At 35.6% G+C, this 27,628-nt stretch overlaps 1 protein-coding gene and 1 non-coding gene across 2 annotated transcripts in view; one reads left to right on the top strand and one right to left on the bottom strand.

Moving 5' to 3' along the window:
* The window catches only part of LOC123784154 (multidrug resistance-associated protein 1-like), an 85,945-nt gene that overhangs the window by 40,376 nt on the left and 17,941 nt on the right, over positions 1-27,628 (bottom strand). Inside the window, exons 5-14 of the mRNA XM_045785441.2 lie at positions 26,778-26,955; positions 17,497-17,751; positions 15,137-15,202; positions 12,967-13,104; positions 11,009-11,155; positions 8,669-8,753; positions 8,509-8,575; positions 8,002-8,128; positions 3,590-3,766; positions 357-524 (exon numbers count right to left, since the gene is read on the bottom strand). Of these exons, the coding sequence (XP_045641397.2) occupies positions 357-524; positions 3,590-3,766; positions 8,002-8,128; positions 8,509-8,575; positions 8,669-8,753; positions 11,009-11,155; positions 12,967-13,104; positions 15,137-15,202; positions 17,497-17,751; positions 26,778-26,955 (1,408 nt within the window). The remainder of the gene's footprint in view (positions 1-356; positions 525-3,589; positions 3,767-8,001; positions 8,129-8,508; positions 8,576-8,668; positions 8,754-11,008; positions 11,156-12,966; positions 13,105-15,136; positions 15,203-17,496; positions 17,752-26,777; positions 26,956-27,628) is intronic.
* Positions 9,929-10,035, top strand: LOC148110269 (U6 spliceosomal RNA). The gene has a single exon (XR_015724311.1). It is a non-coding gene; the product is annotated as a U6 spliceosomal RNA (small nuclear RNA).

The raw sequence follows: 27,628 nt of genomic DNA, 5'->3' as shown, positions 1-27,628 counted from the left end.
AATGAATAAATAAATAAAATCTTAAAAAAAAATTAAAAAAAAAAATAAATAAAAATAAATCAAGTAATCAAGAACCAACTCATTTTGACATACAAATCCCCTTAGAGTATGGTACCAGTCTATAAGGTAGCAATCACACAAATTATTGTCAGAGTAAACTCGTAAAAAACAAACAAACAAAAAACTTTTAAAAACATTCATTAAAATTTACCTGTAAAAAGACCAATATGACATTCCCTTTTTCATGTGAAATTTCACTACTTCAACAAATGAACAAAATATTGGAATTTCAGGCACAATGCTGTGCAGATTATCCTCCCCTTTCCCCCCAAAAATATAAGTGACACTATGGCTACCTTGTTTTTCAAAATACCCGAGGGCCCAATCACTTTCTCAAAAAGTTGCTTTCCAATATGAACATCAACTGCAGCAAAGGGGTCATCCAGGAGGTAGATGTCAGCCCCACTGTACACAGCTCGGGCCAGACTTACACGGTGCTTCTGGCCCCCACTTATATTCACACCCTGGAAATGGAGCAGGAGGAAAAAACCAAGACCAAAAATGTGTAAATCTCAAAGCACATGTAGTGACATCCAATTTCTCTTCTAGAGCATGGATAGAAAACAACTCAAGATTAACCCTCAAACCATTCTTTATTCCCAAATCCAATGGCCTACTCCCATCCCCTATCTCCAATGCTACTAACTTGTGCAAATTAACAGATATATCTACATTCTCTTAACTGCTTGCTCTCAAAAGTAGGTACTAGCAATTAAGGAGAAAAGAATTTCCAATCCCCTAACTCTGAAAAGTCATACCTCTGAAATATTAAATGAGACTTTTGCTGCCAACAATATACTGACACCAGTGATCATTTTTGAACTGACACATAGAAAATTGAGAATAATGGCTAAATTACCAAAGCAGTAATCACCATGTCCTATTTTATTCTGTAGAAAAGATTAGTACAAGTCTTGTTGGCAAAAGTACAACTCTAAGAAGCAAGAATAAGGAATATACATCATTCTGTGTGAGAATTAAAGTCGACATGTACAGCCACGTATAGAGAATTATGGGGCCAGGCCCAATTTACTTGATTTATTTTATATTTAGTGTTTACAGATCTGGCTTAAAAGCCCTCCTTGCAGCACAGAACTCAGCCAGCTACCTCTAATTGTAAAATGCCATTGCTTTTTTGCCTTTCTCATCCTCTGTCTACTCAACAAATACCTCCTTTGTATAACCATATTCTGGGTGCTATGTTAACACTTGGGATTCAAAGATAAATGAGACCGAGCCTCTATCATCAGGAGGTCACAGTTTAGCAGGGGAGATAGGCATGTAAAAAAATATATATATATAAAGTAATATGATACATGTGTGTGTATGTATGTGTGTGTGCATGTGTGCATGTGATTATAACAGCCCCCAACTCATGTGTGTGTCATGAGCATTTAATAAGATGAGTGTGAAACATTTACAACAAATCCAACACCAAGTACAGATGCAATCAACATCAGCTCTTATCACCCAATCACTCCTCTCTCCAATGCATGGTCTGCCTTGTCATTGCATATCCTGTGATTACGTAATCACCGTGTTTAAAAACCTGCGATGCCCACATCTCCTGCTATCATCCATGAGCAACGGAGAATTCCTTAGTATAAATCTACAATACTTATGTTCTCGTATTAACTCATCCTTCAACCACTCTCCCAATACCATCTTCATGTGACTGCAGCCTGCCAACCGGACTAGCAGAGGCTGGTCACTCTGCTAGGGAGCCCATATACTCCCTTTTCAATTCAAAAGCTGTTCACTCCAGGAAGTCCTCTTTGAAAGCAATCTTCCACCCAGTGTTCCAAGTAAACGGATTCGGATTCGTTCCCTCCATTTTCCTGTCCTAGAGGTGCTCTATTTAGTCATCCCATTGCCAGAAATGGCTATACCCACATCAGTCTCCCTCACTAGACTATGAGCTAATTCATCCTTGCACTCCCAGCACACAGACTGTGTCTGACACGGGTGATTAATAAATATTAATAAAGACAATTGATAATTTCATTGGCAGAGATCCACTAGACTAGAAATCTCTTGAAGGCAAGGTGATAGCTCTCTTGCTCATCACTGTGTACCCCACAGCAGAATAAAGGCATATAATACATTAGTAAATATTTGTGGTCAATTGAAGAATGCCAAAGGAAAAGATAGATACAACTGAGGAAAACTCTCCATTTGTTATCTTGGTTGTCTCCAAAACAGCTATAAACAGATTGACTTCTGAAATATTCAATTACATGTTTATTTTAAAATATATCATCAGATTGGGATACATTTAATAATAAAAAGCAGAAGTTATAAAAGACAATAACATTTATGCCTATATTAAATATATACTTCATATTTTGAATTTTTTTCTTCTTTAGATTCTTTTTAGTTACATACTATAAACTATCTCATATTATTAGAGATTGCCTTTATTAGTAGAATATTCAATATGTATTAACAAGTTTGAAGAAGTCACATTTCTGCATAATTTTAGCTATGGTGCCATTTTGCCTGCAGGTAATGAAGACACCAGAAAAAAACACAGAAGTGAGGAAAAAAACTAAATCTATTTAATAACTTGAGAAAATACATCTGCAAAGTAACAGACTGTGAGCGAAGCCAACGTAACTCTACTTAAAAGGTAAATTTGGCCTCATGCGAGATTTTTAAATATGTCTACTTTCTATAATTTTGTTCTCTATTTTATTTATCAATTCATATAAGAGGACGATTAAACAACAGGGGGCCAGGGGGGAAATGCCTAACAATGCTACGCTGACTCTCTTTTCAGAAATTCAAAGCACTTGGCCAGGATTATTGACTCATCTTCACAGCACACATGAATCGCAGGCAGAGGCTGCTTTTGCATTCGTGTTTAATTAATGGAGATTTTAGTCACGGGTCGGAGATAATCTCTCGGGGTTCATGCTTTGGCTCACGCTATCTTGTTTCGTTTTGTTTTAACTCCAACACACGGGCAGCGTAATGACTATTCATTAATGCAACGAAAATAAAATAGAACAAAGACTATGGGAAACAAGATCCTCTTAGGCAAGAATGAGCAAACACGGAGAAGGCACATTAATGACAGCATCGTCCCTGAGCCTCTTTAGAACCTGGGCTCTGTGCCACCACTGGGAGACTGGCGCTCTGTTGCTACTGTCCTAGGCGTGACTTTGTGCACAAGAGACACAGAGAAAAAACCCCCCACAAAACTATCATTCACTCATTAGATAGTGAACAGCATCATGCCAGCAATGAAAACAAAGTGCTGATGATCCAGTTGGTGGGCTTTCATTCCCCCACGCGGATCCTAACGACAGAATTTCCTGCTGATTTTAAATCTGTTTTCCAAATAGTCAATTATAGATAATTATTTGTCCTTAATATTGCCATCTCTTTCATAGGAATTCTGTAATGATTTTTTAAAATAATAGTTGTGTATGGCTCTCTAGGACCTCAGGAAAAAGACTATAAATATTTTATTAGCACGGCTGAATGGAGTTTTATTCCCGCATATGATAAATTATATCTTCCTTACTCTTTCTCCAATCTCAGTTTGATCTCCATTTGGTAACTGCTCCAAATCAGGAAGGAGAGCACAGGCTTCCAACACTCGCTCATAAAACTGCTTCTGCATGATAGAGCCAAAGAGAACGTTTTCTTGTAAAATGCAATTCTGAATCCAGGCCTGCTGGGCAACATAAGCCACAGAACCCTAAAAAAGGAAGAAATAAAACAAATACTTTTAACAAGGGAATAGAAAAAGTTGCATGTACCACATGTAAGGAACATATTCAGTCCATGGTTTTGCTTCCTTTTACTTTAAACTGAATTTTTAAAAAACTAGGTTATTTCTTAAATGTAAATATATCCTATTTACATGTTAATTTTATCTATGTTTAGAGGCCCCTTCAAATGAGTTACTTGGTGCTTCTTATTTGCTTTCACTGTAGTTTCTGTCAAAGTTATTTTTCTCTGGTGGAGTTTTCTGGAAGGAGAGGCTGAATGTATTAGTTAGCTCCAGTTGCCATAACAAGATACGACAGACGGGGTTGCTTAAACAACAGAAATTTATTTTCTCACAATTCTGGAGGCTAGAAGTCTGACAACAAGTTGTCGGCAAGGTTGATTCTCCTGAGGCCTATCTCCTTAGCTTGCAGATGCCTGTCTTTTCCTGAGTCTTGACACGGCCTTCGCTCTGTGTGGGTATGTGTGTCTTAATTTCTTCTTCTCTGAAGAACATCAGTCATCTTGGATTAAGGGCCATCCTATTATATTTTAACTTAATTAACTCTATCTTCAAATACAGTCACATTCTTGGGATTAGGACTTTAACATATGAATTTGGGGGGAACACAGTTCAGTGCATAACCCTGAGCCTGGAGTGCAAGTTGTTTCTTTGGGATCAATTCTTGTGGAAGGAGAGAAGGTAGGAGGGTTGGGTGGATGGAGAAGTCGCACCGTGATCCAGATCCAACAAAGCTTTGACCAACCCTCTAGAGAGATGTAGAGTATTACCCATCAGAGCTGTTCCATGTTAGGCTAAACTGGCCTGGCTTTTGATTGTGAGGCCAGGCTGTTCTCATCAGGCCAACCCTGAAGGAGCTGACTTGCTGCACACACGCCCATGCTGGGAGGCAAGCGCTTGCTAGACAAGGTATCTGGGTGGCACATCTGTATCTTCCACATACCCACTGCTCCTACGCTTCTTTTTTGATGATTTTAGGACTCAAAATGATTCCTGAATATATGACAGTCTACTGTATAATATATCCTTTTAACTAACCCTTCTTTTCTTAGAAAGGACCCACAATATTTGAACTAGACTTACCTTTCAATCTGCCCCGTGGACTCTATCCAAACATTGATTTTAGAGAATTTATTTTGACTACTGTGTGCTGTATAACAATACAATATACTTAGAGTACTTTTTGACCTACGAACCTACGTATATGTATGTAACTATGAGCCTTTTGATGTTTCCAGGTATTTAAAGATCAAAGATTAACTTTTAATTCTTTGTTGAGCACGTAAGACATGGAGTGGCTTTTGATCCCAAACAATATAATTCTGATCTGACTTGATCTTGAACACAAAAGTAATTGCTCTTGAATTGCCTTGCCTAGTGAATAACCTTTGATTAAAATAATATTAAATCAATTCTCCAGTGATAGAGATTTTGAACACTTCTGTATTTAGCAAGATAAGGGGAACAGAGGAAGAACACAGAGAAAAAGACTGAAGAACAGGAAAAATGGTGCAAAATATAAAACAGAAACTAAATACTACATTGAGAGGTAAAGACTTGATGTGCTGGTATGACTGGAGCTGAAGAACAGTTGATCCATTTTCACAGAGGTGTAAATTTTTCCTTTAATTTTTAGAATAATTATTATTTCAATTTCACATATGAATGAAAAGGTGTTTTTGTTTCATTTTATTCTTAATAATGACACCACAAGAAAAGTTTTGCTAATTCAAACACTGTCTTCCAAATCTCTAATGTTCCATCCAAGAACACTGAATACAGAAAACTCTGCATGAATGGTGCCTGGTGTGAACCTTTGAGAACAAGGGGACTGAAGGTTGAACGTTGTGATATATGCCTCAAAAAAATGCTCATGTGAAACCTTGAGGAACAGAAAGATAAAACACAAAAGCACCTTGTAAACACTTAGTGTTAAGTCCATTATTATTTATTTTTATTTTTATTTTTTTTTTATTTTATTTATTTTTTTTTTTAAAGATTTTTTATTTATTTATTTGACAGAGATAGAGACAGCCAGCGAGAGAGGGAACACAAGCAGGGGGAGTGGGAGAGGAAGAAGCAGGCTCATAGAGGAGGAGCCTGACGTGGGGCTCGAACCCGGAACGCCGGGATCACGCCCTGAGCCGAAGGCAGACGCTTTAACCGCTGTGCCACCCAGGTGCCCCTATTTATTTTTATTTTTATTATTAAATGAGAGATGATAAGAATCACAGTTATAAAATTAGGATTAAAAATGTTTTGAGGGGTGCCTGGGTAGCTCAATCAGTTAAGCATCTGACTTGGTTTCAGCTCAGGTCATGATCTCCAGGTTGTGAGATTGAGCCCTGAGACGGCCTCCACGCTGGGTGTAGAACCCACTTGATATTCTCAAGATTTTCTCTCTCCCTCTCCATCTGCCTTTCCCCTGCCCTTCTCTCCCTCTCTTAAAAAAAAAAATGTTTTGGGAAAGAATTTAGAGTGTGACACCTCTAAATTCCGGACCAAAGAACTTCCTGCCATTGTTCTGGACCAAAGAACTTCCTGAAGGACAAAATTGTCGATTATACTGATAGATACTATCTTTTCTCTTCCACAACTCTGGCTTAATATAAACAAAGGGTGTCCTCTCTGTCTTGTGATTAGTAACAGTTTTGTTATGATTTCTTGCATCACCATGAACATTTTCTTAATTTCAAACCCTCAAAGGTATCAGAAATAATCTTTAAATCTTGCCATGAGAGCTTCAACAATCATAATAAAGATAACAATAACCATAAAAATTCACAGGGAGCTAGCTGACTGTGCTAAGAACCAGGCTAGGTCTTTGCACATTAATGCATTAGATGAAATCCAGAATTAATAATGTTTTTATCTTGATCAATTCCTAATTATTTTTTAAGATCAAGTAAAAGGCTACCATCTCTCTGATCATTTTTCTAACTCTTCAGAGTTTGTTGTTTTTTATACTTTGATTCATTTTTTTATCTGATTTAAACACCTCTCATAATTGATTTTAGTATCTCCCTCACGAGACTATAAACTCTGTAAAAAGAGGGGAATATCATATTCATGCCTGTTTCCCTTGTACTAATGCCGGACACATAATATGTGTGCAATAATTGCTCAGTAAAAATAGCTGAAGACACTAAATAAATGAAAATAAAGTCAATATGACAATCATATTTTTAAAGGATACTCACTGACCTAAGATAAGTTACAGTCATCTTCAACGATAGACAAATGACTGACAGCAATCATTATGAAGAACATAAAGGTACAAAGACGGTATACTTAAGGTTAAAATGTAGTGCTATTCATGAAGTATACTCTTATTAGATAAAGTCCCAGATATCATAGTAGATCCTAAAATAAGTAATAGTAATGCTGAAAGAGAAAAGAATAAAGAAAGGACTAATCATTAGAGGACTGGAATCAGGAAAGATATAAGGATATGAGGAAACACATATTATGAAGAAAAATTCAAGAATTAGAGTTGATTCTTCCTAGAGAGAAAAACTGCAGAAACTTGTCTCACATCATAGAACTGCTCCATCTTGTCAGAAGTGAGAAGGAGGGATTAGGTTAGTATTTTACCCAAGAGTTAGTTAAATCTAAGGAAAAATTCATTAGATAGTCTACGGTTTCAAAAAATAATGGCTGATTAAGAACCTGTTGAATTCTTATTCCTATTGACCTTTAAGAATAGAACAAAAGGCTTGGAGTAGTCCTCTCCATAGTCCAAGAGCTGAAATTTAAAAGTAAGCTATTAATATTATTATTTTTCTGATTTTTTTTTTCCGGGTCAAAGATCCTACCCTTGAGCAACAATAAGACTTCTTAGAAATGTGGCTGTAATTGCTTAGGCAACTTTGCAATGAATGATAATTAGAAACCAAATCAAATTAAAATATAAATCACATTAGTTTCTCTATAATTGGTTGCAATTCAGTTAATATCATCAAACAATTACCATAAGCATTCATAAACGATTCGCTAAAGTATTAGGTGCACAGAATGCTGTTACTAATCTATCCATAGCTAATCAATTTTTGTGCAAATTGAAATGTTTGCGACAAACTAGAAGTGCCCATTAAATACTTGCATCTTCAATTTAATTTGATAAGTTCTTATTGACGCTAACCATGGGATGGCCACAGCCTACTACACTAGGAGATGTGGGATGGATGTATTTTTGGCTTTACCTTTCTTTGAACAACTCCTGTAAGTTTCTCCATTTCCCCCAGAATGGCAGAAAGCACAGAAGATTTTCCAGATCCAACTTGCCCTACAACAGCCACTAAAGCTCCTTCTGGAATCTTTATGTTCAAGCTGCACAAGAAAAGAAGAGATAATATAGGAAGTTCTTGTTACATTTTTAATGTTTATTCCCAGATAAGTTAGAGTACCGAGCATCATCCTTGAAATTGTTGCTATTCATATGATACTACATTATTCTATGAATACCCAGCCCTCCAAAATGCAAACAACAAATGCTGCAGAGGAAACGGAGGAAATGAATAGAAAACAAGAGCGAAAAAAAAAATTCCATAAAAATGGAAGGTATCGTGAAAAGTTAAATAAAAAAGTCTTGTAAAATTTAATGTATTCATCTTCTCCTTTAAAAATACTAAGAAATAAAAATATGGAACACTATAGAATTCAGTGCTAAAAAAATTTTTGTTTTTCATCTTCCCTAAACTGTGACTTACTTTTCTAGTACTGGAATCCCTGTTTTATCCCAGGAGAAGGAAGCATTTGTAAAACCAATGGCATGATCTGAAAAGAAAAATAAATACAATGGTGCCTTTTAGAGCCAATTATCTTCAACCTGGAAGTCAAATAAATATTGAATGCTGTGGAAATGCTGACCTCCTACGTAGTTTGTTTCAATATTTTGAGGATGAAGCTCCTCAGTGTTGAGAAAGTCTTCCAAACGATCCAATGATATTCTTGTCTATCGAAATAAACACAGACAGAATTTATTTGGAGGTCAAGTAGAACTTCAATTAAAAAGATGATTAAAAATTTGTGATGCAAATTGAAGATAGTGAAATAAATATTCAGCAAGCATAGCTTGAATTGTTTTAATGTTTATAAATAATTTCATTTCTAAAAAGAAAGAACGGCTTCAAGAATCAAAGATCAAACCAGATGTCATTTATGCAGGAAGGCATGAGAAAAAGAAACAAAAATTCCTCCTTAACACTCAAGTAAAGCCATAAAAACTAATTAATAATTATAGAAAGATAAGTTTTTAAAAACAACGTCAGAACTGTTGAATGAATTTGGCTTCTGAATATTAAATGATAGCTTTGGCAATAATAACACGGAGTTTCAGTAAAATAGCTACAAAATGCTTAGCTACAATTAGGATAAATAAGATCAATTTTGTTTTCCTGAAACTGACTTACATGAAATCTCTAGTGCATTTTTATTCACTCTACGCTAGAAGACATCTATTGTTAGTGGATAAGATGTAACTGGGCCATGGTTTTGTTTACCAAGTGCATCATATTAGTATGCAGGGCTGCTTCTCTTTCTTTCCTTTCTTTCTCGTTCTTTCTTTTGATGATTGCTCTTGGTATTTATTAAGTGAAGGCAGAAGTGTACCACTAGGAGTTGGAGAACACTTTGAGATAGCAGACCTTTAGCTAGATTCTAATTTCAAAAGCAAAACAAAACTTATTCGAAGAATGGCATTTTTCTTAAGAGAAGAATGCTATGAAACAAGTGTTAAAAGCGTCACATCAACAGTACTTCTATGCCCTCTGTTGGTCATTATTAGTAAAATAACAACAACAAAAAAAGGTATGCTATAACAAAAGTGGATTACTTGGTATTCACTAATTATTTACTCAAATGATATACTATTATTACTATTATAATTTTAATATAATTAATATAATTTAATATCATCATTACTATTATAGCTACTATGAAGTAACCATAAGTTATTATTTATTCAAATGATATAAAAATTTAAAGGCAAATTTCTTAGATCAAAAAGCTGGTTCCAATAAGCCAAGCTTCATTTTGTTTACGAACTCAGACTTGAGAAAAAGGATTCAGTGGGGAATACCCAGGCAATCCAAACCTGACATTCAAAACATTTAACAGAAAATCGGGGCAGTGCTCGCTTCGGCAGCACATATACTAAAATTGGAACGATACAGAGAAGATTAGCATGGCCCCTGCGCAAGGATGACACGCAAATTCGTGAAGCGTTCCATATTTTTCAAGCAGAGAAAGACAACTATCATATGATTTCTCTCATCTATGGAACATAAGAACTAGAATGATCAGTAGGGGAAGAAAGGGATAAAGAAAGGGGGGGTAATCAGAAGGGGGAATGAAACATGAGAGACTATGGACTATGAGAAACAAACTGAGGGCTACAGAGGGGAGGGGGGTGGGGGAATGGGATAGACCGGTGATGGGTAGTAAGGAGGGCACATATTGCATGGTGCACTGGGTGTTATACACAACTAATGAATCATCGAGCCTTACATTGAAAACCGGGGATGTACTGTATGGTGACTAACATAATATAATAAAAAATCATTATTAATAAAAAAAAAAAAAAAAAAGAAAGAAAATCTTGGGGCAGAGGATTCAAGGAACTCACTTCTTCACATACCCTGTGGTTTTAGCAGCTTTCTACTCATTATAGTGTTCAAAGAGCCTCCAGAGACTGGAGATTACAATAAAGGTAAACTGAACCAAATACCTCACACATGGTTTGCTGGCAGAGTGATATTAGCAATGCACTTGTCTCCCTGCTTTATTCATTCAGTACAGATGAAATGCTGCTGAACCCTGGGAAAACATTCATATCCAGTTCCATGCAAAGCATCACATTAAAAATTTTTTCAACTGGAAACAGAAAATGAGCCTTTTGATGACATAGTGTCTGACACCAGCTTTTAAAAAGCTAAATAAAAGAAACTAATTTTTAGCAAAGAAAACAGTATCTTATATTGAAATACTTAAAAGTCATTTTGATAGAAAAGCATAGGCAAAGAAGACATGATTCCTTCCATTCTTTAATGTTTTCTATTACTCATTAATTCAGGGAGATAAATTTGGAAAGCAGTGTAAAACAACCACAAAAAGTGAAACAAATAATGAAAAAAAGACAGATATAAAATGTGCAAAACCACAGATTCCAGTAGATGAATGATTCTTAGTTTAAGCATATTTTGGATGTACCTGGACCACTGCTGAGATCACCATTGGTAAATCAAACAAAGGAAGCCTCAAAATATTAAACAAAGACATAGATGTGAACACTTTGGTGGCTGTTAAAATGTTTCCTTCATCCAATAAGAAATAGATGCCAAATGTCGCCAGGGACACCTGAAAAATAGAGATATGTTCCTTCCTTCAATTACTCCATGCTAACAACAGGATGAGCTAAGGTTCAAAAAATTAGGAGAAAAAATTTAAAACCTTTTTTATTGTTGTTTACCAAAATTCAGTACTATACAGTACTATTGCTGAAGAATATAAATGTTCAGTACACTAAGATATACAGACCATACAATTGTATATCTTAGACCATGGCATCCTTGAGACCATGTGGTCCAGCTCCCTTCTGTTGTAAGACACTGCGCTCTTACTAGAGTTACTTCTCCCATTTAAAATGTATACTAATTGGGACACCTGGGTGGCTCAGTGGGTTAAGCATCTGCCTTCAGCTCAGGTCACGATCCCAGGGTCTTGGAATTAAGTACTGCATTGGGGTCCTTGCTCTGCGGGGAACCTGCTTCTCCCTCTGCCTCCCACTTCCCCTGCTTGTGCGCGCTCTCTCTCTCTGACAAACAAATTTAAAAAATAAAATAAAATAAAATGTATACTAATTCATCTTTTTTTCAAGATGGAGTTATTATGTAAATTTATTTTCCAATGGTATGTGTATACATTCTGATTCATATGTAATGATTATGCTTTCTGTGAGTCATAAAATTAACTGAAGAAAGTATGAATAAATTATGGCTCATAACATTTATATTTACTCTTGTAAGTTTCATTTAGAAAAGGCAGAAAAGTTCATATATGCATGAGATGTACTAACTATCATGGACCTAGGACTTATCGTCAGCAAATGCTTCTTGGACATTTTTACCAAAGAATTCCAAATGTATTTGTTAAAAATAAAAGATAACAAGATTTTATTTTATTTTATTTTAAAGATTTTATTTATTTATTTGACAGAGATAGAGACAGCCAGTGAGAGAGGGAACACAAGCAGGGGGAGTGGGAGAGGAAGAAGCAGGCTTCCAGTGGAGGAGCCTGATGTGGGGCTCGATCCCACAACGTCGGGATCATGCCCTGAGCTGAAGGCAGACACTTTAACCGGTGTGCCACCCAGGTGCCCCAATAACAAGATTTTAAATTACCAACAAGAGAGATATATGGAACTTTTCCTGACCCTATGACCATCGGGAATGGTAACTTTGATTAAAACTGATGCTTCAGTTCTATGTGGTTTTGTTATCCTTTGGTTTTCACTCATTGCTTCATACCTCAAAGCAATTTATACTCTAGTTTAATCAGCATGGGATTCCTAATGTTTACATGGTATGATAGAGAATGCCCTCCGTCCATATCAATTTGCCTCCAACTACGAATTCTGTAACTTTAAGGATGTTTCCCAAACTAGAATGGGCTTCCATTTCCTACTGTGAAATCAGAAAAGCAATGCCTTATTATTGCAAGAATGAAATAAGGCAATCTCTGTAACTTGTCTGGCATGCAGGAGAAACATTCAATAAATGTTAATTCTCTTTCTGACTCCACATAGGGTGTCTTTGGGTCTTGCCTAAGAGGGATTAATCACACAAATCAAGACATTCTAGAGCTGAAATGAAACTCAGAAATGCAGGTTATATTTTAAGAATAGAACAGCACATGTTTGATCTGTGAGAAATTTACAAAGAAGTAAAATTTTATTATGTGTAAAAAATACAGACCAATGAGAATGCATATATTTTCCTCTTCTTTAAAACTTCCATTCCCTAATCTATATAAATCGGTGACTGCATTTCTTGAAAATTTTATTTCAGATATAGAGGATTTCACTTTGGATACCTTAATTCCAGGTAATCTGGAGGTGAATCTGCAAACCAAATTTGAAAATCAAAACCAGAAATATTACACTCACTCACCAAGAATGGAATGCAAGTTAATGTCAGCATAGAAAATACAGCAAGATACCCAGACAATTTTTGGACTTCCAGTTCCTGTTCCCGAATTTCAATAATCTTCTTTTTATAAGAGGGTTCCCATGCATAAAGTTTAAGGATCTATAAAAGAGTCAGACAATGACTATTTGATAATCAATATCATAGAAAAAAAATAAAAGGATGCATACATGCAATTATACACACTATACCCCCCACACGCAGACAACTGTAAAAGTTAAAAAAAAAAAAAAAAGATGGTCAATTCATAAAGTAAAATGCTCCTATATCCAGCAGAGCCAAAATATTCCCTTGAATTGTGTTTTTTTGGGGGATAGGTGGCTGGGAGAAGAAAATCATCATCTCTCTAGCCTTATGTCCTTCTTACCCACCAATAGCTTATTCCTGAGTCAGACTTGGGCAACATCTCAGCTCTTGGCATGAGCTCCACAGCAGTTTGTTTAGCTTAATCTTGGTACTCTTCCTGCTGGTCCAACTCACCTCAATTGACTCCCCATTTCTTCATAGCTATGCTCCTCTCTTTCTGGACTCCCAATTTCTTGAAAACTGATGGCGTGGGGCTTCAAGCCATTTTCAGAAAGGTGACTGGTGTTTTGAGATTGTAAATTGGAATATATATATTCCCACACATCCTCTTGGTTCTGTTTCTCTAGAGAACCCTAAAAATCTCTCACTGGCTCTGTGAACTTAGACATGATACTTAATTGATGGAGACTTTGTTTCCTTGTTTGGAAATGAGAACGAGAAATTATTTTCTTGGGGTTCAATAAGAATTACATGAGGAAATAGATATAAAGTGATAAGTACAGTGTGTGATCCACAGAAAAGTTCACTAAATGGTAGCTATTATCATTATCAGAGAGAGGCTATGGCATCTGTTATCTTTACCCCAGGGATACTGACCACCCACACTTTGAAACTATGCTATATTCAACTTGCCTATACTTGGTCCTCTACCAGTATTCTAATGTATTCACTGCTGGGACTGCTATTTCGAATTTCAGACTTTGCTCAGATCTTTAGGAGATGTTCTTTTATTTTATTTACACTGTCCTAGTCCTTCTGATAATATCAATTTCCTTTTAAGAATATCAATATTTAAAACCTATAAACATATATTGGTGTACTTTTTATGAATACAGGGTTATCAATTAACCCACTGACAGTACAAGATGCATTTGGATCACATTACTTTGGGAGTGTATGATCTCATTACATAATCTCAGTTATTCAATAATTTAATTTGAGTTAAATTTCAGAGCTACTTAAGGCTATCCTTAATTTCAGATAAATAAATGAATATCAGCCTCTTTTCAGGATATCTTTTATCTAACAACGTCTTTCACTTTAATTTTCAATGCTGTGAAAGTTCTACACAGAACTTTTATTGATTCCTAAAGTGAATCAATGTGTACATATAATGGGCATATCCTATGTTTATAGTGATAGATACACCAGACAGAGGAAATTTCCTATGCAATTATCAATTCCAGAAGGAAATTCCACGTGGGCTTTGCAAATTTTGCCCTCTAGAAAAATCTGATAAGGCATAATCCAGGTGCAACAGGATTTGAAATTCTATCTATCTATCTATCTATCTATCTATCTATCTATCTAAAAGTTCATGAGGTTGGTTTCACTGTTTTATCATACAGAAAATATTAATGGCATGGGTATAGCTTTTCTATGGAACAAATATTTATAACATATCTTTTGCAGAATAACATTTGTATGATCATTTCTATTCCACATAAAAGAACCTGAATGACATGTCATCACTTCCCCTGTATAAATCTGCCTTCACACTGATGATAATGTTATTGCCACTCTTGCCTGCGTCATTCCATTTCTTCCACCCAATCCCCTCAAACAAGTCACAGTTTGTGTCTTTTGGGATATTTGTGTTCAGTTGTTGGGTGAGAAACAAAAAGAAAACACCTGCATTTTATTTGGTTTTATTTAAATGCTATTTTAGCAATAAGAATTCCTATACATCTGAAATCTGATATACTCTGCCAACAATTTTATATACATATATAATTACTTTGATATTAACAATGAAAAAAATTCATTTATTGACTAACACTGCTATATTCTAAATAGTGAAATTAAAATCATATTCCTTGTATATTACCTTAATTCCATGTAAGATTTCATTGAGTAGTTTTATCTGTTTATCTTTGTTCTTCGTTTGGCTCTTCTATTTAAGGGGAAAAAAATGATAGCATATTTGACAAAGGTTGCTAATAATTTAACATATATGGCTACAGCTATTTTTAAAAAGACAGTCTATTCTCTCTATTTTATATAATATTTAGTTGAAAACCATCTTAAATTAAAATCACATAATATTATTCTGTTAATAATGTTAAAAATTAGTTATAAGTAGATTTTTAAAACTTAAAAGTAGTCAGCAGAAGAGTATAAGCAAGGTGTATATTTTACAAAATAATAGAAAATGCAATATTTGTTTAGATATAATTTGTTTCAAACTGAGTAATAAAATAACATCCATCTTCTATTAAAATGGGATAAAATTCCCCAAACTCTATCAATTATTTACATATAAAATACATATATAACAGAAGTATCACAGGAATAAAAAACAGGTCTGTATATTGTAAGTATACTATCTTGAGTGTTAATGCTTGTGATTAAAATGTGTATTTTCAAATATTGACTCTTTTTTGGCAAATCCTATGTAATTACTGTATATGTATTCAAATATTTAACATTTATTTTATACTTATCATTGCTTGGGTATTGCTTATTAAGGGTTTCTTCCAATAATATTGTCATAATTATGATATAAATAGTAATAAGTACAGTATTAGTATATCTAACAAAGTACACATTTACAAGTTAACATCCATAATATTATTTGTGTGATTAAAGGCATATTTTCTGCTTAGCATATTTGTACATAATATTGCAGTCTTTGAAAATTTTAGAGCCCTATATTAAGGTCCCCCAAATCTATTTCCATTCCTAAATATTTGAATTTAAATTATTTAAAATACAGAATTTTTTAAAAGCTAGTTTAAAAGTATTTATTAAAATTATAAACAAGCTTGTTATTCTAAATACTAGTGTGTTAGTAATTCATAATTCTTTCTAGTTATATAGTATTTTCTAGTTCTTATCTTTAAAGGCTAGTCATCTTTTCGGTAATTATTTGGTAATTAATCTGAATTTTAAAAATTTGGAAAAATATAAAAGAAGGTGTAAATCCTCATCACTTAAATGTATTAAAGTAGTAGTGAAAAATCTCCCCTCCTTCCATCTAATTCTGCTCTATAGGTAAACTTTTTTTTTTTTTTTTTTTTTTTTAAACATAGGCTCCACACTGGGTGTGGGGCTGAACTCACGACCCTGAGATCAAGGTCTGAGCTGAGATCAAGAGCTAGCGAGCTAAGTGCCTGAGCCACCCAGGCACCCCTATAGGGAACTATTCTTAAAAGATTGGTGCTCTATCTCTAGATTATTTCTATGCTTATACAAATTCACTTATATCTGTATCTATATAACTTCATTTATGCATCTCTATCACATCCACGTGCATTGGTATATTCACATTTTAAAAACTGGATTAAGGATATTTATGTACATACATACATACATATGTTTCTTTCTTTTTTCCCCTAATACACGACTGACACAGTTCCATGTCCATACATAGATATTATTAATCTTTGATCTATTTAAAATAATAAAATAGGTGTCATAAGCAATTGCATCTGTTGTTACTTTAACACATGAAACCATCTGTCTCTCCCCTGATGGTGTGCGTGGCTTTTCAGTGTAGTGAACTATGTCCTGTCTCTCCATTCCTACTGTACAGCAAAGTGCACACTGCCTGGCACATGGCAGATGTCAAAAAGTGTACTGATAGCAAGATGAATGACTGAATGTAAAGGAAGAATATTCAAATGAATTCAGTTAAGCACTTACTATCTACTTGCTGTATGAAGTCAGTCCTTGCTCACTGTAGCCCATTCTTCAGACAAAATGAGCATACCCTTACCTCCAGGCTGTGTGCACACTGTTCCTTTTGCTTAGTAAATCTTTTTCTCAGACATCCATAAATCTTTCCTTCAGGCATCCACATGGATTCCTTCCTTACCCTGCTATATACTGTTTCCTTCCGGAGGACTTTACTGCCTCTGTATGTGAAATGGTGCTCTTTGTTACTCTATCACCCTAGCCTACTACGTTATATTTCTTCGCATACAAATTAACACCAGGCATTATATGTTTTTTATTTATTTCTTAATGCCTGTCTCCTTTTAATGAAAGCTAGAACTTATCAGTTCTCCTCACTGCTGTACTTCGGCACAGAACAGATGTCCAATCAATACTGGTTGAATGAATGAACGAATGATAAATCTGGATTATTTCCACATGTACAGAATTAACTAGATGGTTATTGTCAACTCCAGTCAGAAAACTCAGCTTCTGTTTAACACACGTAACACGAGGCTGTCTTTTTCTTACCTTTAGCTTTTTTACTCTAGTTGCAACTAAAGCATTTATTGGTATAACAAACACAAGGACTGCCACCCCTGCTAATACTGCTGGACCCAGCTCTTGCCAAAGAAGGGATACGGCCATCAGGATTTGAAAAGGGGCTGACCAGAGAAGATTGAGATTTGCGGTCAAGTCCATGAGCTGCTGGGCATCTGCTGACATCAAGTTAATAACTTCCCCAGTTGAAAACCTCTTTCGAGAAACATTAGATAAAAGTAGGGCCTGAAAAAAGAGAGGCGAAATATTTAAAGAGTTCTGTAGATCATGGGGCATCTTTATCGTCAAACAATAGTAACTTTCAATATCAATTTCCAATATATTTAGGAAAACCTACAAGATTATTTATATATTAGGATTATGAAATATTGAAACTTTTAAAAATGTTTTTAGATGAGGAGGTGCTTGGGTGGCTCAGTTGTTGAGCGTCTACCTTTGGCTCAGGGCGTGATCCCAGGGTGCTGAGATGAGCTCCACATTGGGCTCCCTCCTCCGCTGGGAGCCTGCTTCTACCTCTCCCACTCCCCCTGCTTGTGTTCCCTCTCTCGCTGGCTGTCCCTCTCTCTCTCTGTCAAATAAATAAATAAATAAATCTTTTTAAAAAATGTTTTTATTTTTATTTTTTAAAGATTTTATTTATTTATTTGACAGAGAGAGACAGGCAGTGAGAGAGGGAACACAAGCAGGGGGAGTGGGAGAGGAAGAAGCAGGCTCCCAGCGGAGGAGCCTGATGTGGGGTTCGATCCCAGAACGCCGGGATCATGCCCTGAGCTGAAGGCAGATGCTTAACGACTGCGCCACCCAGGTGCCCCTAAAAAAATGTTTTTAGATGAGAAAGATACAATTACTGATCAAAACACATAGTTTTAAACTTTACTGCCTGCTGGTAGAGAGTAACATTTGGATTCCCAAGCAAATATGTTCACCAAGAACCCTCTATAACTTGTTGATTACAAAATTGCAAAAAGAAATCTATTCTAGGGGCACCTATCTGGCTCAGTCAGGAGAGCCTGTGACTGTTGATCTCCAGGTCATGAATTCAAGCCCCACATTTGGCACAGAACTCACTTAAAAAAGTTTATTCTGGATTTCTAGTATCAAGATCCCCTCTATTTGTTGTCACCCCTATAATGCTAAGCCATCTAAATTTTATCAATACAACGTACATAAAATGATTCAATAAATATCTAATGAATGCTGATGAACAGTACTATGCTTGAAACCAGAAAATTTAAAAATGACACTGTCCCAATTCTCAAGAAGATTATAATTTGGTTGTGGAGCCCACCCTTCCACCCACATATACCTCCCACACAGGATGATCGTAAGCATAAAAATAGTTAGGAAGGGCCATGGGAATTTAGAGAGATAAAAATATTGGAAAGGCTTCTTGTAGCAGATGGAAATACATCTTTTCTTCCAAAGCTCAATTCTCACTTTCTGTGCACGTTATTTTAATATTTGTATATTGAATTCAACATTCTCAAGCTTAATTATTGGTAACTCTTACTAAGGGCTGATCTTAGGAATTCATTTGTTAAATTCTCCTCCCATTAAAATTCCCAGTGAAATGCATAAATAGTCATAGTAGTGGAGAATTGTTGTGTACTGGAAGTCAGGCAAAAGTCCATTTATATGCAAGAATTTTAAGGAATTTCCACTACGTTGATTTAAAGAGACAGGATAAAGAGGTGGAACTAACGAGTAAATGTGATACAGGAGGCACTCAAAGTCTGTTTTTTCAATAAATGAATAATATGAAGCCTCCCCAAAAAAGGCCCATGTGGAAAATAAGTAATCAGGGCCTTCAGTGGACCTCTTCTAACATTCCCAAGCTTAAAGCAGGAGGGCTTCAGGCAAAGGGGGAGACCACGGGGCCCACCGGAGGGACTGCACAGCCCTGGGAGGTTCACAAGGTCCCAGGATCCCCCAGCCCTATGGCTACTGCAGTGTTCAATCCTCATTTACATTTCTACACAGTCGATTAGAAACGTTTCTGTTACTAGTTACTAATACTAATATTAACTAGTAACTAGTAACAGTTACTAGTAAGGGGGGGGACAGTTGTGCTGATGATGAAACAGAATGACCACTACTGCCACAAGAGAAAAAAAAGGGAAAGATACTAGTCACTACAGCAGTTAAGCTTTAGCCATGTCTCCTCCAAAGGTAGCTCTTTAACCTCCTCCTGATTCGTTATTGACTGCCTCATGTGGCCAAGCGAAACAATGGAAATCCAAGCACTGGAACTCTCATTTCATTAAGTCTAACATTTCTTCAGATAGGTCCATTGATCTCTAATAGAATCCACCAGCAACTTATAATTATAAACAAATATATTTTCTCTCACACTTCTAGAAAGAAAAGATAAATAGTATTTAGTATTTATGAAAATATTAGCAGACTGAATGGTTCAAAGTAGCTAAATTATCCAAGGAATGAAACAAGTGACCTCCTATTGGAAAAAGCATATCACAAGAAATGTGAGAAATATATGAATATCTCTTTGCAATCTTTATAGTGAAAGAACATGCTATCCATTAAAAATGAGTAAGAATAGAAAAATTACTTCAAATTGGAAGCACAATGGTCAAATTTTTAAAAAATGTAATGGGGGACACCAAAAGTACAAATGAGTAATACAACAAATGGAATTCTTTTTTTTTTTTTTTTTAGATTTTATTTATTTATTTGGGAGAGAAAGAATGAGAGAGAGAGAGAGAGCATGAGACGGGAGAGGGTCAGAGGGAGAAGCAGACTCCCTGCTGAGCAGGAAGCCCAGTGCAGGACTGGATCCTGGGACTTGATCCTGGGACTCCAGGATCATGACCTGAGCCAAAAGCAGTTGCTTAACCAATTGAACCACCCAGGCACCCCCAATGGAATTCTTAAAACTGTGAGTACATATGTTCAAAAACTTTTCCCAGAAATTAGAGAAAACTTATTTTTTAAAATGAAATGATTTTTTAAAAAGATTTAAAGTATGGAGAAGTTTCAGGAAATCACACACATGCATACACACAAAATATAAATATATACACATTTATGTATATATTACATAAACATATTAATACAAATATTAATATATTTACATTTCTTTATAAATTCAGAGTAATGAATAACACAACTTCTAGAGCAGAATGCCTGGGTCCCAGGGCCAACTACTCTGTTTCATAACTCTTTGACTATGGGTAAGTTACTCATTGTTCTGAGTTTAAGTTTCCTTAAGTATATGTATACATAGACACATATGAGCATCATGTCTACAGCTACCTCTATATCCACAACTGACTGTGTATCTATTTCTATGCACATAATAGCGCTTAAAACAGAGTGCAACACATATATGTTAAAGTGTGTTTATTATATATGTGTATTATATATATACATAAAACATAACACAATTACTTTACAAATAAAGAATGAGAAGAAATAATTAAAGAAAAAGATAGAAGACAATCTCTCTGAATGAGGGAAAGATTTCAAACCAAAAGCAGTCAGGAAGTAGCAGTCTAATTAGAAAGCAGTATACTTCCTCTTACCCTGATGAAATTTGTAAATTCAATAACGTTAGAGTTATCCTTAAAAAGAAATACTTACAAGCACCCGAACACAGAAAAATCAAAACAAAATAGGTTATCCTAAAATGGCAGGTAAGAGGTGGAGGTTGGCAACAACTTTACCTGTCATACCTACTGTCAGAAGACAATGTTGCAATGGTTGTAAAGAATGTTGGAAAAGGTACTTTGATATGTATTGAGTGGACCATATGTATTATGAGTGAAGATGGTAAGCAAGGTGGAAAGCAAAAGAGGGAAAAAATGATAACAGTAGGGGAAAAGTTTAATTTATATATGTAGGTTTCTGCTATGCATTTAAATTTGTTTATATGTAAGAATAAATGTACTTAAAAATAAAATCATTATTTTTTTAAGATTTTATTTCTTTATTTGAGAGAGAAAGAACATGAGCAGGAGGAGGGGCGGAGGAAGAAGCAGACTCCCCGCTGAGTAGGGCCTTAATTCCAGGGCCCTGGGATCATGACCTGAACTAAAGGCAGGTACTTAATGGACTGAGCCACACAGACACCCCTCAAGCAGATTAAATACACACACAAAAAAAAAAAAAATCATAAAGAAATCATATAATAATGTATTTTCTCAGTATGTTTGGTCATGATATATTCTGAAGTAAATAACAGATTATAAAACAGTGTATTACAAATATATATGTATGCATGTAAAATAAATGTTAGGGGAAAATACACCAATGATTATCTTTGCAATCTAGAATTAGGAGTGGCTGTCATTTTCTCTTTCCTATTTTATGCATTACACATATTTTCTTCAACATACAAATGAATTTTTCTTTAAAAATTAATTGCTTTCAAGATATTAAGGAAAAGACTAAAGGAGACTCTAAAATTGGATGTTGTTCTGCATGGCATTTTTAACATCAGGAGCCCTGATTTCTCTTTCAATATTTTTTTCTGCCAAATAAACTTTCACATTTCTGTAAGGGACAAAATTTACAAGCCATGAAGGGGAATTAATTACCACTTACTGCTAAATTATATAATCTAAACTGCCTCTTTGTTATATGAAACAATTTGGAAAAATACTGCAATATGACACCACAATTATACCAGATGATGCAACATGTTCTAGAATTGTCTGGTAAGAAGTATTTAAAGAGATAAAAGAGAGAAAGCCAGAGTGAGGTTAAAAAAACAAAACAGGGGTGCCTGGGTGGCTCAGTCTAACGTTAAGCATCTGCCTTCGGTTCAGGGCATGATCCCAGTGTTCTGGGATCGAGCCCCATATCAGGCTCCTCCGCTGGGAGCCTGCTTCTTCCTCTCCCACTCCCCTAGCATGTGTTCCCTCTCTCGCTGGCTGTCTCTATCTCTGTCAAATAAATAAATAAAATCTTTTAAAAAATAAACTGTAAAATCTAAAACCGTATAAAAAGTTGGGAGTTTATAAATACTCTTCAATCAAAATGAAAATTAACCCATTTTCATTTACAATTATATTGTAATCACAATCACTTTCACAAAACTCTCTTATTTTTAAATTCCATCCGATTTTGAGATTTCTTTTCTAGAATATTTTCTTTACCTCGTCTACACACACACACACACACACACACACACACACACTCAACACACAGCACAACTCTGTGACTTACCACTTTCTAAAACATCATTGATTTCATTTACTGAATTATATCCCAACAAGACCCAGATGAGCCATGCAGGACTCCAGCCTCAAAAACCTCTCTTATTGATTGGAAATATCTTGATTATCCCTGAACTCAATTCATTAATATCTCACTTTATCATCTGATGATGAAATATGTTTGCAATTTTACATTCTCCCTCTTATAAATTTGTTTCTTTCTAGACTCACTGTCATGGTCCCAGTTCATATTTTTATTTCCAGACCTATTGAAATAGTTCTAAGGTACTCCTTATTTCCAGCCCTATCTATTTTCATTACTTTCTCCTGATCATCCTCTGCCCTATGGCTCAAATGAGTCCCAGTTTCCTCTAGAATTAAAGTCCATTTTTACAATGTATCAAGTTTCTGAAAAAAGAGTTACAATACCTTCTGTTTTACCATCCTACCCTTCCCCACCATCCTACTCATAAAAATATTATCTCTAGCTAAATTGATCTACTCATCATTTTCTGAGCAAGCCATGTACTCATTTGTGTACTCCCTCCCACAATATATTTCCAACAGTAGAGTCTTTGCCTCATGCAATTCATCCTCCAGACTTAAATCATGCAATATTATGCAATATTAACCATGACATCTTCCTGGCCATCCTAGCTGTAAGTCATAGAAATCACATAATTTAGACCTGGACAAGGGTCCTAAAAATTCCTCACCCAGTGATTCTAGACCAACAGTTACTATACTTCTAAAGAGATATTGTGTACCTAAAGGTGGACCCTCATAACATTTATAAGAACTCATTCTTCTTCAGTTCCTCTGTATGCACAAAAGTCTGCCAGGATTCTCTTTCTGACTCTAAGTGCAGGATTTGGATTCTGCGTCTCCTCTTCCTGACTACACTTAAATGTTTCCATTTTTTTTAATTTACTGAATTTTATTAACTTTCTTGCATTTTATAATTATCACAATTAAGGTTAAGAACAAATTTTTAAACTACAAATACAGCCAGTTTAGACACTGCACTACTGTCCAATAATGGTAGCCACTAGCTATGTGTTGTTATTGAATTTAATTAAAATTAAAAATTCACTTCCTTAGTCTTACAAGCCAGAGTTCAAGGGCTCAATAGTCATATGTGATTAGTGGCTGCCAAACTGGATAGTGTGGATGTAGTACTTTTGTTTTGTTAAAAAATGTTTTAGAAGTCGGGAAGTTTTTAATTTATTTTGCTTTATTTTACTTTATTTCATTTTTTTCCCCCAGATACCTTCTTCAATATAAGACAATACTTTGGTCTCCAACTCAAATCTTTTCTCTCTGTCAGCATCCCATGCTCCAAATCTCTCCTGTTTTTCCTCCCCCCCTTTTTTAAAAATTGTGATATATTTAATTGACATATATTAGTTTCAGGTGTATAACAAAATTATTCGATATTTGTATACATTGCAAAATGATCAACACAAGTCTAGTTAACATACATCACCACACACAGTTACAAAAGTTTTATTTCTTGTGATTAGAACTTTTAAGATCTATTCTCTTGGCAGCTTTCAAATACACAATACGGTATTTTTTTTTTAAGGATTTTATTTATTTATTTGAGAGCGAGAGAGAAAGCACAAGCAGGGAGAGAGGCAGAGGGAGAGAGAAAGGGAGAAGCTGAATCCCTGCTGATCAGGGAGCCTGATGCAGGGCTCGATCCCAGGACCCCCGGCTCACGACCTGAGCTGAAGGCAGATGCTTAACCGACTGAGCCACCCAAGTGCCCATCACAATACGGTATTATTAACTATAATTGCATGTTGTACAATACATCATGACATTTATTTCTTAGCCAGAAGTTTTGTACCTTCTGATCACCTTTACCCATTTTTAAAATCACAAAAATTCTACTGGACAGTGGTGGAATGCCCCCCAGACTGCCCATATTAAACCCAGGACTAACTGATGCTGCTTTTGAAGCATATACTGTTTCTTAGTCCTCAAGAATTGTCATGGGGCCTGTACCTGTGAGCTAAGCGGTAACAAAAGCTGAGCTTGGAGACTCATGAACTCTTAAAGTAATCAAGTGGAATGGGGTCCATGTTTTTCCCACAAACCTTAAAAAATGATATTCCTTGAACTTTATTCCAAACTAGCAGAAGTCACGTGGATGGATAGAAAACAAGAAAGTCCTAACATCTCACTTCCTCACCAAGAAAAGGGTCTGAGACCATGTTTACCTCACTCTAATAATAAGTCCCTGATGAACAGAGCCAATGTCAGATTAATATGGGTTATCTATGAGAGCCATTTTGGATATTGAAGGTATCTAAATATGATGAAGATCAGAATTCTACAACCTCTAAAGAGAATGGAAATCTACCCCAGTTAGTCCCACAGAGATAGACTCTCTGGAAAGTGAGTATAGGATAGAAGACTCAGAAAAAAGGCCAGCCTTACATCACTGCCACCTGCACATGCTATCTCAGTGCATTGATACAGGTTATAACAACACAGGTTATGTCTTCTGCTGCTGGTTTGATGGACTTGGCATTAAATCGTAACCCATACAGCAAGCTCTACTGGGCTAGCTTGATTGCTATACTCCTTTGATTCTGAGTGCTCTTTGTTCTTAAATAATCTCTCTAAGGAGAGTCAGTGTCACCTCTTCCATTTTTATCTCTGGGGTCTCTCTGCCCTTGTAACAGACTCACCCACAATGCTTGATTTTCTTTTTTTATTTGACAGCTTCTTCTAATTTCTACTGCAGTCTGCTCTTTTATATTTGTAAACCCATCCAAATCCTATTCCCAAAATCCAGTGTTTTAATGACTGAATGAAATCCTGTTCCATATGGACTATAAATCAAAAACAAGTGTTAACATTTAAACTGATTCCTAGACTCTTTGATATCCTTCCTCCATATTAGGATTGGTCGAATTTACAGCCTCTAGAATTATGGCCATAGCAGTCATGTCCCTGAATTTGGACTAAGACCATTCCATACCCCCATTTTGGCCCAATATGGCCAAATGGCCTATAAGCTTTATGCCCAGCTCAGCCCAAATTATAATACTTCCTTCCACTAATACAAATTCTACACCTTTCCCAAAGACCATTTCAAGTCTTCCTTTCTATGTGAAACCTTCTTTAACTGCACACAATCACTGCAGATTTCCTGCTCATCTGACCTCTTATAAAACCTGCATTTAGTTCCACACATTTATTATGTATGCTAATAATTCCCCCCCAATTTCTTGAAGGCAGTAGCTCATTTATTCATTTCCTCAGTCATCCAACTTTTATAAAAATGTATAAAAGTCACTCTCCCAGATGATAAAGGTACAACAGGTAAATAGGTTTCTATTCCAAATCTTAAAGAGCCCACAATTTACAGAAGAGTACAGAGCAAGAATGCAAAATACACTTGAATTGAATAACTCAGGTGAATGGGAAGGAAGAAACTCTTTAATTGTTTATAATTATGATGTAAGTAAAAGGCTCCGGATGGTAAAGAGGTGGTATTTAAAATTGCATTTTCAAGAAAGAACAAATTAAACTTCAGCGTTATCACAGGTATAAGGATCATCCAGGTTGTTCTGGAGGGTGGGTGGGTGCAGAGACAGGGCTCAGAATGAAGAGAAGCAGATACTGATTGTCTAGAGAAAGATGACTTTGTGGCATGAGTAAGTGAAGTAGAGTGAGCAGAGGAAGAAGAAAAAAGTAGTATGCAGAATGAAAATGATCATGAAAAGAAGAAACTTTATTGATACATAAACATAGACAACCATGAAAACATTCATTGCCATTCACTTTGGGAGGCGGAGTTCAGTGACAGTGACACAACAGTGGACAGAATCCAGCATCTAGTTTCATGGATTAGGGCTCCCCGGAAGTTGCAGGGCTGAAAGGACTACAGAGAGTCCTATAGAGAAATTAATACAACCACTATCAATAAGCCAAAGTTCTTTCAAAGCAAAACAAATGTACACTCAAAGGGCACCCTGGGAACATTTTAACATACTGTCCTATTTTAAAGTATGGAAGGAAAGAATCCATTTAGAAATTGAGAATTCCTTAATTTTTTACCTTTTTATAGATGAGTCCAATTACGGCCGTCTTAATTTTTGCTGAAGTGAGCATGTTAAAACGTTGGTATTGCTGAAGGATCAAAGTTTGCAAAAAGACTACAACAAAAAGTGCCAAAGCATAACCATAGCCACTCCATCCAAAATCTGGGCGATGTTCAAAGAAAATGATCATTTGCCTGAACGTCAGACAGAAATTGAGAAAGGGGAAGCAATGTTAAACATCTAAAGTAGTAAATGCTTATGAGAGTTAAGTGTTGTCAAAATGTTACACACATGCATATGTTTACCAGCTCTTTTTCTCATCTTGACCAATTTGGCCTCTTCCCCGCGTTTATTTTTAATTCAAGTATTAAATAATAAACAGAATCAACAGTTACTTTCAGAGACTTTTGAGTACAAGGTTAATTTCTAGTTTTCATATGGAAATCTCACCAACTAACTGTTCTGGTCTAACTTCATCATGCAAGTTGAAACACAAAGACCTTTAAGGCCTCTTTTTTTATCATAATCATGAATTCTGTTAAATATAGTAAAACGTGACAATTAGAACGTTAGGTAGTGAATCTCTCAGAATGGCACATGTTTTTTTTCAAAGGCCTGAATTATATCTCACGTCTTATTACTTTTATTCATATCCAGTTTCTCTCTACTCTGTCTTCCCTTATGTAATTCCTCTTAAGTTTGGTGACAGCACGGACATGATGATTACGGTCAACGCTGGGCTACAGCTAGACAATGGGGATGGTTCTAATCATAGCTCTCTTGGTTGCTTATTGCCCTTCAACTGTAGACACTGGTTAAAACTCCAAATGCCTTATGTCATTGTTAATAACATTATATAGGTGCTCT

This window comes from Ursus americanus, chromosome 4 (assembly GCF_024610735.1).
Source record: "Ursus americanus isolate L20-20 chromosome 4, mUrsAme1.1.p, whole genome shotgun sequence".
NCBI classification, from domain to species: Eukaryota; Metazoa; Chordata; class Mammalia; order Carnivora; family Ursidae; genus Ursus; species Ursus americanus.
This window is presented reverse-complemented; position numbering and strand designations above follow the sequence as displayed.